Source organism: Silurus aristotelis (assembly GCF_946808225.1).
Source record: "Silurus aristotelis genome assembly, chromosome: 15".
NCBI lineage: Eukaryota > Metazoa > Chordata > Actinopteri > Siluriformes > Siluridae > Silurus > Silurus aristotelis.
Window position 1 is genome coordinate 23,432,985 of NC_139588.1, and position 12,844 is coordinate 23,445,828.

General features: G+C 38.6%; 1 protein-coding gene across 2 annotated transcripts; it reads left to right on the forward strand.

Moving 5' to 3' along the window:
* The first annotated feature begins 343 nt into the window (after positions 1 to 343).
* On the forward strand, positions 344 to 8,167 carry zbtb25 (zinc finger and BTB domain containing 25). 2 transcript variants are annotated; one of them, XR_014536923.1, is made up of 5 exons: positions 344 to 411; positions 1,531 to 1,719; positions 2,725 to 3,997; positions 5,291 to 7,104; positions 7,205 to 8,167. XR_014536923.1 is itself a non-coding variant. In XM_083562733.1 (3 exons), the coding sequence occupies exons 2-3, from the start codon at positions 1,547 to 1,549 to the stop codon at positions 3,725 to 3,727; spliced, it is 1,176 nt and encodes a 391-aa protein (XP_083418859.1). In that variant the 5' UTR covers positions 356 to 411; positions 1,531 to 1,546; the 3' UTR covers positions 3,728 to 4,781. The 2 variants fall into 2 exon arrangements, 1 of the variants encoding a protein (XP_083418859.1); XM_083562733.1 differs by lacking the exons at positions 5,291 to 7,104; positions 7,205 to 8,167 and having other exon boundaries at positions 356 to 411; positions 2,725 to 4,781.
* The last annotated feature ends 4,677 nt before the right edge of the window (positions 8,168 to 12,844 follow it).

Below are 12,844 nucleotides of genomic sequence, written 5' to 3' on the forward strand. Positions count from 1 at the left end.
TAATAGCGAGATAGAAGACTAACAACTTGTCTTAAAACGACAACACTTTTTCTTGTTACAGCACATTTTCTCAGTACGTTCTTTTAAAATAGCAACAATTTCTGTTGTTTATTATAATGTCATAGGATTTATTCCTTTTTTCATATCTGTAAAGTGCAGTAATTTTTCCATTACCATATAAATTGTATGTATGCATGCACAAGTTTGTTTCAGTGTTTTGAAATCATGAAATGTAAAATATTCCTCTATAGAAATATAATGTTTTTGCTAAAAGCGTCATGTATGGCTCCCGTTGCAGTCACGTGACCAAGACGTCAGTCTCCCAGGAAGGACCGTCAAGAGAATTTTTTTTCCCCCCTTTGCAGGAAAAAATATCAGGGAAATAAAGAGCAGATTGCGCGGTTATAGGCGGTAAGGACGCCTTTTCTATTTCCTCGCAGAAGCCGTTTTCACGCACGTGCATGCTTTATTTTTTGGGGAAAAATGCATGACAAAGATATGCATATTATCATCCTGATTTGAATTCTCATCATTTTTCGGGGCATTGATTTAATGCATGCAAAATGAAACGCAGCGCTGCACACTTACATACACCGCGTTCTCCTTGCGCGCCCCTTCCGTTATAGCGCGTTATTAATAAGCGCGCGCTGTTCACACTTCTGCTCTCGTGCAACGCCGAGATTGGTTTTGTTTCGTTTCTCAGATGCATTACAACACTTCATCACGTCCTGCAGCAGCAAGCTCGTATTCAAAGCAGGAATTCAAGGTGCTTGAGATCAATGAAAAAAAAATCCGACAAATTAAAACATAAATATAATAAAATATGGCAAAAATCTTCATTTGTTTTATTGTAAATTTTTTGTGTGTGTGTGCACGTGTGAGGCCCATCTGAGACATCTGAGCTGGCATCTGAGCTGGGGTTTTTTCCCCTATAAAATGTGCAAAATATGAATAAATGAAATAATAATAATATGAATTATCACCAATAGAGGTCGCATATCTTAAATGAATAATGCTTAATAATTATAATAATATCCCTACTACTAATATTATTTATAAAAAATAATATGAATAATAATTATTTTCATCCATAGTAGTTGCTTCATCCTGGTCAAGACAGGCTGACATCTCCAGGGTTCCTGGTACGACCCTCTCTGGTTCTCCAGTTCTCTGGTTTCCTCCTAAAAGCATTCCAGTTTGTCTACTGGCTGAAATGATTGACCACTGTACAGGATTGTGTGTGTGTCTGTCTGTGTGTGTGTGTGTGTGTGTGTGTGTGTGTGTGTGTGTGTGTGTGTGTGTGTGTACATCTTGCATTGCAATTGACTGGAAAATTAGACTAGAGTAAATGAAGAGTATCTTCTCACCTAATTGAAAAAAATCCACATCCCTGACCAGGATGATGCGACCCGAATGATTTTCTGTTCACAAACAGTCATCGTATCGAGACACTTTGCTATTTTTATGTTCACATTCCAAAAACGTTGGAGAACACTTGTGTACGTGTGTGTGTTTTGTTTTGTGTGTTAGGTTAAGAGGGGACATCATGGACGTGTCTGGACACAGCCTTTTCCTCCTGCAGCAGCTTAATGTCCAAAGGGAGTTTGGTTTCCTTTGTGACTGCACGGTTGCCATTGGCAACGTGTACTTCAAGGCTCATCGAGCAGTTCTGGCTGCCTTCTCCAACTACTTCAAGATGATCTTCATCCATCAGTCCAGGTTAACCAGATTTCATCTTAATGAAGAGAACAAAAAATACACATGGGCCAATCATTATTTATTTCTACAGTACAGTGCTGATGAATCCTGTATTGTGATTGGTCACGAGGTATAGATGGATTTTTAAAATATTTTTTCTATAGCATGTGTGTAGTCATCAATATAGAGGAGCTTGTCTGATGTTTATTTAACATTTATGGAAGGAGTCTACAGTGCTTAGTGATGGGAGCTTTGTCAATGAGAAATATAACATTATATAACATTATAATATTAGCATTAGCATTAACATTAGCATGGACTGGACCTTGTGACGATTTTAGGACAATGGACTTTTCTTAGTTTTCACAGGTATCGTCTTTCTTAACATATGTTATTATTAGGAAATGTGTTGTAACTTTAAGAAAATGTGTCATTAATTCTATAAAACAAGTCACATGTTCTACTAAAGTCCCACTGGGGTAGGAATCATGCTGCCCCCTGCTCACTGTATGAATGCTGGAACATGTTTGAGTCTCCTAGTTTAGGTAAAGGAACATTTCATGCTACTAAACCTAAAGGTGCCCTGTAAAATTGTGTGACTGGAACTTTGTGGTAATATTTTAAGGAAGAAGAACTTATTGCTGGAAAATTCAGGTGTCCCTATACTTTTGTTCAAATAATATATATATATATATATATATATATATATATATATATATATATATATATATATATATATATATATATATATATATATATATATATAGTTTTATAAAGAACATATTCATTTTTTAATCACCACATTATCTATGTAAAGCTGCTTTGAGTCAATGTTAAACTTAAAATGTCAAAGTTAAAAGCACTATACAAATAAAAATTTATTGAATGGAATATATATATATATATAATTTTTTATTTAAAGCATATAATTCACTTTGGAGCAAGATTAATACTTCAGGCAGATATGTACAGTACAGTGTAAAATTACTTGCTAACTGTCTCCTCCACTTGTTTCCCTGTGTTCAGTGAGTGTATCAAGATCCAGCCCACTGACATCCAGCCAGACGTCTTCAGCTACCTGTTACACATCATGTACACTGGAAACGGCCCCAAGCAGCCGGTAGATCAGGGTCGTTTACAGGATGGGATCAAGTTCCTCCATGCGTACCAGCTGTGCAGCAAAGCAACCAACGGTGGGAATGACGCCTCCCCAGATGCCATACGTATCTCCAACCTGTACGGCATCCAGATCTCCTCCCAGCTAGGCACTAAAGAGTCGCCAGGCATGAAGGCTAGTGGGGTGCGGGACCCAGAGGACCGTCGATGTGGCTCGCGTGGACGTCCGCTTCCGGCTTTAACAGGGATCGAAGGGCACACGTCAGAGCACCAGTCTCTCAGTCTGCGCGGCGTCACGTCAGGGGACGAGTGTGACATCTTGGCACGGATCAAACAGGAAGAGGAGGAGCCGGATGAAGGTGAGGAGCCACGAGCTCCTGCGTCTCTGCCTTCGACCCACGGGAGCCCATGCCAGGCTGGTGGATTTAAGGATGGCCCTCTGGCGCTGCTTTGTCCTCAGTGTGGAGAGCGATGCCTCTCTCCTGAAGGACTACAGGAACATCTGTTCACTCATGCAGCATGTGCCCTCATGGAAGGACCTTCTGAAGACATCGTCAAAGGGCCGACAGAAGAACGACAGTGCCACGTGCTAGCAGACGAGCTAGCATCAGAAATAAGGCGAGGTATGACAGGGACAGGAAGTCCACCTGCAGGCTTCACACGGAAAAGAAAGATGGCGTGTGCAGTCTGCAACTTGCGCTTCTCGCAAAAGAGCCAGCTCCAGGAGCACATGTTCGCCCACCTGGGCAAGCCACTGCGCCAGCATCGATACGCCCGCTTCGTTGGACCGCTGATCCATCCCAGCGAGGGAACCTCGGAAATAGACGAAGTAGCTCAGGATAACGGAAGCTCGTGCTACTCGCTGGACTCAGAAGTCTCCCATGAGAGCATAGATACCGTGGCAGTGGAATAATATCTTCTGCAACATCAGGGACATGGTCCATGCATTCCGGCGCATTTTTAACACACCCTCGTAAATTTCCACAGTACATCCCTCATGTCTATGGAGTGACATCGGCTTCCTAATTACTCTGTTATCTAGCTAGTATTCGAATTGTGGTCCTAGCTAGTTAAGTTTGATTGATATATAAATTGGCTCAAAATTTTTTATTAAATCTTTTCCCGCTATTTATACCCATCATCCAACATCCAACAATAAACTTTCACTGATAAGTAAAAAACTGCCAGGATTTTAAATTCATAACATCACTAGTCTCTTAAGCTAGCTAGCACACACACTTTTTTTTATTGATTATGGTTTTACGCTGTAAGTGAGAGCTAAAGTAATTTTACACAGTGAGAGCTAAAGCAAATCTTGCCTAAAAATCAGGATTTTTTTAAATTATATTTATAATCTTTACTTTAGTCAGCTAGCTAAAATGAGATTACCAAGCAGGTATTCACATGTTAAACAATTTCCAGTGTTGGTGCTAGTCAACATGCTAATAGGATTTTTAAGTAATATTCTTGACCTTTTCACCTGGCACGATATAGCTAGCAAATAATCAAAATAGAATTGCTTTGAGCATTTTTAAATACTATTCACAATTTTTTCCTGCTAACACAGAAGCAGGTAGCTAGCATTAAACAAAAGGCTAATACATTCCACTGCTAATATCAGGTTATCTCATTTTAGGAAGATGACCAGTATTAGCTGTTAAAATATATGATCAATGACCAGTGAAAGTATATTATCACTATTTAGGTCATTAGCAAACTAGATCCGGAATATAAATTAGAAATTCCTGTTATTATGTGAACTTGCTAGCAATAACTGTTTGACATTTATAGACATTTAAAAACAAATCTGTCAGAAATCATGTCAGATTAGCTGCAACTAGCTGTCTTTAGTTACAGCAAATCTGGATTATGGATTCTTAAAAATATTCACAATAATGAGTGACCTCCAGAGTAATCTCCACGATTAAGGCTAGTCTATTTGCTAACACAATAGCATGACAAATAATATTCATTCATTCATTCATTCATTCATTCATTTTCTCCCGCTTATCCGTAATTCGGGTCGCGGGGGCAGCAGTCTAAGCAGGCCCCCGCCTTCGACTGCTGCCCAATCCTCACAGCACCGTCCCTTACGGTCCCTCCTGCAGGTGGTGAGCCCACGGGAAGGCGGCCCCACGTCTCGCCGACGTCACGGACCTTGATATTTCCCTCGTAAGGGACCCCCGGAGCATAGAGGATTAAGGGCCTTGCTCAAGGGCCCAAGAGTGGCTGCCTGGCGATACCGGGGCTTGAACCCCAGACCTTCCGATCGGCAGCCCAGCGCCTTAACCGCTGGAGCCACCACTCCCCCAACAAATAATATTATATTATATAATATAATATTATATAATATAATATTATATTATACAAATAATACAAATAATATTCAATAATAATACAAATAATAATACAAATAATATTCATAATCTTTATTTCTTAACTAAAGCCAGCTAGCAAAAATGAGCTAACCTGACAGGATTGTTTTTTTTTTTATAAATATCAGGGTATATCAAGGTATATTCTTGATTTAGCACTAATAATTCTATTTCCTTGATTATTGGTAATACATCTTTATTACTCATTTTTGTCATCTATCCTACCTGAGAGTATTTTATATAGAATGTGATATTTAAAATCCTTACTGCTAACATAGTAGCAGGTAGCTAACCATTAAAAAAGGTTGAAAATTTTTTTATATTTTATAAACATTATATGTTTTACTATATGATAATACACTGGCACAATTTTGACAAGAAGTTAAATGTTTATAATTCCATCTGATAATGAAATACTGCTTGTTAGAGTTAATCTGACAATGTTAATAATGCTAATAATCCCAACTATAAATGCTAGTCAGTCATCTTGAATGCTAACCTGACAGGATTTTCAGTTTCCTTCACAACAACCTGGTGATAATATAGTTATAATATTTATAACTTTTACTAGCGATGCTAGGAACTTAGCCTCCATGAGCTAACCCTGCCATATTTTTCAATGTTTAAAATCTTTACTATGATCGTTGGTCAGCCAGCTAACATGCTAACCTGACAGAATTTCAAATTTCCTTTACAGCTAACACTTGGTAATAAAGTTATATTAATTATTTTCATTGCCAATGCTAGCAAACTAGCTTCCAAGAGCTGTCCTGACAAGATTCCTGAGAGAATATTTATAGGATTTTATATCGTTTTTGAAATTTATTTATTAGCTGACATCACACATCCTGACTGAAAAGATTTTTGATAGGATTTTTAACAGGAAGTTATAACTGCTCATAGTAAACAGCTCGCTAATACATTGTGGGGATATTTGACTGCTAATGGTGTAAACGTTACTAAGAAGAAGATATTTTAGAAATCTGGTGGGAAACATTGCAACAGAATACAATATAAAAAACAAAGCCAGGTTAAAGACTTTATATGAGGGGATTATGGGATTATGAGGAAACAGGAAATTGACTGGGGTGTGTTTGAAGTGTTGCTGTAAAGCAGGACGGTGAATATTGTTTTATCCTCAGACTTCTTTGTGTCTTGTCCTGTCTTTTATGAGCACCATCAATGTGTTTTTGTTCTGTGTGTTGATGGGGTTTGGTGTCAGTGTGTGTTTTACATCGTGCTTTGTGGATTAAACCGAACAGCGCTGGATTCAGGCCTGACAGGTCGATGCTACGAGTTTTCAATCCAAAGAAAAGAGAGAGTTTTCTTTTTTTCTTCAGAAGAAATGGACAAACCACTGACTGCTAATTGTGTAGATGTTTTGAACTCATTGGAAGAACTGCCACATGTCCTCCATCTGTTTAATGATTATTTCAGTCACAAATGGCAAAAATTTCTTTTTTTTCCATCAGCCCTAAATTTTAGAAATAATCTTTGTTGATACGTAGGATTTAGGTTAACCAAAAAAAAAAAAGAACCATTAGAGTATGGATAATAATAACATAAGAAGAGGGGAAAGTGGGCGGGGCTTCGGATGAGCCAAATATATGTAATGTATTATAGAGGAAAGTAAGCGGGGCTGAGGATAAATGAAAGTATGTCATTTATTGTGAGGTAAAAAAGCATCATTTAAAACGATGGAAAGTGGGCGGGGCTTTCGGTGAATCTAAAATTTGTGATCTATTTAGAGGAAAAGGGTGCGGGGTTTCTGATGAGCCTTAAATATGTAATTATTATGATGAAAAGTGGGTGTGGCTTTTGATGAATTTAAAGTGCGTGGTTTAATATGTAAAGGATAAATGTGTAAATTGCACTATTTATTATAAAAATAGGCGGGGCTTCTGATGAGTGTAAAGTACGCTATATTATTATGGAAAATGGGGCGGGGCTTCTGATGAGTGTAAATTGCGCTATTTATTATGGAAAAGGAGGCGTTGTTTTTGATGAGTGTAAAGTACACCATTCAATATGGAAAATGGGGCAGAGTTTCGGATGAGACAAAAATAAGCCCCTCCCTTTTCCATCATAATAAATAACATTTTGTCAGAATCTTTTTGTCAAAATTTTGGACTGAAGCAACAGATTGATTATGATGTTTCAAATCAGACACTTTATAAATTTTAAATCAGCACTAATAGTTAGACGTTGCAATGTCTACAATCAAATCCTTCTTCACTGAGTGCGTTTTTATGGTTCGTTTCCTTTTTGTTACCCAGAAGCCCCGGTTTTGGACATCGCAAACAAAACCCTGTTGTGTTTGTAGTATTCAAGAAAACATAGAAAACAAACAAACCAGCATGGGATTCAATCGAATTCAGTGCCTTAGACATTTTTACAATCGTGAAACTAAAAGCACTTAATGACCGATCAAAAAAAAAAAAAACTGGTCCCACACTGATCTTCAGAACTGATGAATCGTAACGATTAATAACTTCAAATGAATAACTTGAACTGATCTCCCTTTTTTTCAGTGCATGAGTGTTGTATTGTTCAGTCCAGCGCCTGGTTTTATCAGTAGAATGTGTCAAAAAATTGGTGCTTTAAGAAAATTGTGTGCTCTGTAATGGAATGTATTTTTCCTCATGGTTCCTGATGGATTTTCGGATATTTTTTTTTTTCATCTAAACACGAGAATAAAAAATAATTTTGAATGCAAACCGGACAAGATTTTTTAAAATAATATTTAATATGGATTTTGGGTTCACTCCACAAGCAGAACTAGAGCTACGTGGTCACTTCTGTGAGAATGAATGACTCAAGCATCATTAGGGTCAAAGGTCACCGGTCATCATGGTCTGACCTTCCTGTCTGTGCCTCGGCAGGTGACGTGAAAAATGTTTGTGGAATTATTTATTTTTTTGGACATATCGAGGTAAAATGCCAACTGTGCTGTGAATAAATGAAACTTGTAAAAAATGTATTAAAATTGGCTGTTTTTATTTTGATCGCTGCATTGATAACAGGGTTTATGTATAAAAAACATCTAAAATATTCATAAATGTTTTATAATTTCATAATTTTTTATTCTAATTTCCTTTTATAAATATAAAGATCCAAATGAATATTTAAATCACTTGATAAAACAAACAATAATATAAAATATAAAAATATATTTTTTTTATCAATGAAAATTTAGAAAGAAAATGAACTTCCAAACATCATCAATTCTTCTACACTTGCACACGGTTTTTGAAGGAAGTCTGCAGGTAGGTTTGTTTCTTCTTCTTGGAGAATTGACCATAGATATTCTTTAAATGTAAGCTCCTCAAATCCTTCTGTCTCTTCACGTAATTCCAGACAGACTCTGATGTTGAAATCAGAACTATGTGGAGGCCAAAACTATTACCTCCATGACCTTGTTCTCTAAGCTAAAGACAGTTCTTAATGATATTGGCTGTATGTTTGGGGGTCAATCAGATGCCTCCCTGATGGACAAGTATCTGCTTGATACCATTAATCCTGTGCAAATCTCCAACTAAACTTGCAGAAAACCTCCACCATGCTTCACATGCCACAATGCTCTCCAGACATCTCCAGACAGAAAATTGAGGTACCTGGTTCAACTGGGTTCCTCCAGTTCTTTAATGATGGCACTGCTGGACATCTGATGTCGAACAGAAGTTTCCATTAAGTTTCCTCTACGTTCCTCATCATCACCCATTTTTTTGTGACCCCAGTCTGCTTTGAGATCTTTGACTCTTTGTTGTTGTGCTCAGTCTTGCCATGGTGTAGGACCCGTGACATAAACATCTTCCAAAAACCTCACCATGGAGGAGCAGAGTTTGATTGTTCCTCACTCAGATTGAAGCTGTTTCTGTCTCACTTACAGTTTTTTTCAATTGCTAAAACACTGAACTCTATTGTCTGAACCAAATGCTCAGTTGCCTGAACCCACTGATTGAATCAATCACTCTTTTGGCAAAACCATAAGCACTTTTCACCTGTTTAGGCACAACTTGCCAACACATTTTCATTGTGATGCACCCGTGCTGCATAATGGTGAGCACAGGTGACAAAAGTCAAACACAATTAAAGCACAAGTTTCACCACTTGAACACTACAACTCAAAATGGATCACACTTGTGGCTAATGATGTGAGGGAACATATAAAGTAAGCCAGTTCAGAGAGCACTGGTTTGTGAGACCCTACAATAGATAGAAATCTGAGAGGAAGAGTTTGTGTGAGAGGAGGTTGAGGTGGTCAGCGAAGACAAAGAACAGTAATATCTGATGAAATCAGAGTTACTGTGATTGTCCATGTTCTTGTCCATGGTATGAGCATGAGGGAGGCTGGACAAAGGGTACAACCAAACATCAGTGGATTCACTGTGTCCACCATAATCCGAAGATTTAGAGAAGATAACAGGTAATTACCTTTTTTTTACATTATAGTACAGTATGTAAATTTTGACAGCAATTACTGTATGACAGACTACATACTGTACCACAGTATACTGTAAGTAAATATATGTTTCAGTACATCACTGTACCAATGTACTGTAGTATTGTCATGGAGGGTTGGTCTAACTGTTTGTAGGCCTAGTATTCCATGTATATTTTTTGTAACTCCATGTTCTCTTTTTGTAGAATTGAAAGACTGCCACATGGGGGTGGGAGGACAGGTATGTTCTCCCCCCACCAAGAGATATGGTCCGTGAGAACAATGCCATTAGACTGAGTGAAATTCAGCAGAAGATCATTGAGGACCATGTACATTTTGAGGGTATCATCAGTGTCAGCCTCTCTACTGTCGATCGTGTCCTCAACCGCAACAGACTGCGCATGAAACAACTATACAGAGTGCCCTTTGATCGCAACTCAGACAGAGTCAGAGAGCAAAGATTCCAGTATGTACAGGTTGGCAAATATCCAGACACATCCGATGTTGATTACTCTAAGTAGTGATTTACTGTAGTGGCCTAAATCACTTTTTCCGTATCACTTACAAAACTATATCTATTTCTACAGAGTGTTCTTCAACTGGATGCAATGGAAAGACCCCATGAATACGTGTACACGGATGAAGCTGGGTTCAATCTTACCAAATCTCACTCAATCACACGCGAGATGCTCTGTAGGGCAGCAGGATGAGCATCCCATCTATGTTGTTGTTTGTGACAATGTGAGTTTTTACAGAGCCCTCCAGGTTAGAGAGTGGTTCAATATGAAACAAGGTTTTATCACTCTTTGCCTTCCACCGTACTCTCCTTTCCTAAACCCCATTGAGGAATTCTTCTCCTCATGACGGTGGAAGGTATATGAACGCCAACCCTACACCAGAGTAAATCTCCTGCAAAACATGGGACTTGCCTGTGGTGACATAGGTGTGGAGGCATGCCAAGCCTGGATACGGCATGCCAGGGTTTTTTTCCCCCGTTGCCTGGCCAGACAAAATGTGGCCTGTGATGTGGATGAAGCCCTGTGGCATGACCCAGTACGGAGACATGATGAGGAATGCACTTATTTGTATATTTTTGTACTTTATTTTTACATGGGCTTACTGTACACAAGTGGCAAACCCATAAGATTTCTGTTTGTTTTTACAAGTGCTACGTGTAAATGCACAAGATTTCTGTTTTGTCTTTTTGTACAAGTGCTAAATGCACAGGGTTTTTTTGTTTTGCAACATGCATTTATCCTACAGTGAACAATAAACATTTATTTCTCCAGCTTCATGTCCTGAGCATTGTGTTTTCTATTTTTCTACGTAGTGTTTAGTGACTGTTCCGTAGTGATTTTCATTTTGATTGACTCGGGGCACGATTTGACAACATAGTTCAGTTTTGAGCTCAGACTGAACTGTTTTGAGGTGAAAATTTGGTTTTGCAAGAAGAGTCTGAGGTTTTGTGAATGTAGCTTGAGAATTGGGTTTTGTGTTCACAGTTTAGAGAATAAGAGAGCAGCTTTCAAGAAATGTGTCTTAGCAATCGAGAAAAACTGTAATGACAGGGTTTCAGCCTACAGATGAAACTGATAATCATTAGCGCCTGAGTGGGAGAACTGAGGAATCATTCTCCTGAGTCAGAATCCATGACTTTGTGCAAGTGCACAGAGGGTGTCAAAGTAAGGATTGAAGGCCAAACAGTGTGACGCCAAATATTGATTTCATTTGGATTTCTCTTCTGTTCTTATTTTCAATTTTAAATGGACAAAAATCAACAATAAAATATAGATTTTTGAAAGCGCTCTTAATTTAACAGCATTTCTACACACCTGTTTAAAACCTTAAACAGTACTGCATATATATATATATATATATACAGTATATATAGGTAGTTTTGCATATCATTCAGGATTAGGGACGTATGTTATAGGTGAACTAGGCAGTGGCCTAGGGCGCAACCAGCCGGGGGCGCCAGTGAGCACCCCCCGCTCCGCCTCTGTCCTCGCCCCTGCCTCCAGTATTATTATTATTATTATTATTATTATTATTATTATTATTATTTAATAGTAATAGTACCATTTATTTTTCATTATATTGCGTATCATGATTACTTGCGATTATCTGAGTAGTTTGAAAGTTGTCGATGCTTAAAATATGCAAAGCTCTATTTATATATAGGTCCTTGTATTTGTTTACTTTTTTTCCGTAAAGGAACGTGCATAGGTATTTTATTGAAAACTAGGAACTAGGAACTGTGCATTACTGTATATCACTTAATAGCTGATGACGTAATATATTGTTGTGTTAAAATAATTGTGTTTTTTCTGCATTTTAATTGTTTACCTGTTTTTCTGCTGAAGTTTAATATTCAGTAAGTGTTTACATACTTCAATTTAGGCAAATTCGCAATGATTCTTAAATAGGTAATATTTTTTCATGGACGGTTGTGAATGATTTGTATAGTGTGGGGGTGGGGCATTGTGGTGAAAGGGCGGAGCCGTTGGGTGGAGTGATGAGAGGAATCACATGTAAGGTGAAACCTCCTGGAAACGGCCCTGGACATAAGTATTGTGGATCCCGCTGCGTCTTACCATTCCATGTCACGTGTTTTTTTGCATGTGTAACATTTTCGTTTTGAAATCAAAGTTGCTCATCCTTACTGAAACGTCTGCAAACATCTGAAACGTCCCTGTACTGTGCAGAAGTAAAGATAAGAGGCCTTTTCGTTTAAATGAGAATGTCGATTTGTAGACACGTGGACATAAGAGAGATAAATGAAAACGTATTAGTGTGGACATGGTCTAAGTGTGCGGTTAATAACCCTTGAGCTCAATCAGTATGAGGGTGGAGGAACGTGTGAGGGTGTGTATGGGCTCGATCGGTATGAGGGTAGAGGAACGTGTGAGGGTGTGTATGGGCTCGATCAGTATGAGGGTGGAGGAACGTGTGAGGGTGTGTATGGGCTCGATCAGTATGAGGGTAGAGGAACGTGTGAGGGTGTGTATGGGCTCGATCAGTATGAGGGTGGAGGAACGTCTGAGGGTGTGTATGGGCTCGATCAGTATGAGGGTGGAGGAACGTGTGAGGGTGTGTATGGGCTCGATCAGTATGAGGGTGGAGGAACGTGTGAGGGTGTGTATGGGCTCGATTAGTATGAGGGTGGAGGAACGTGTGAGGGTGTGTATGGGCTCGATCAGTATGAGGGTGGAGG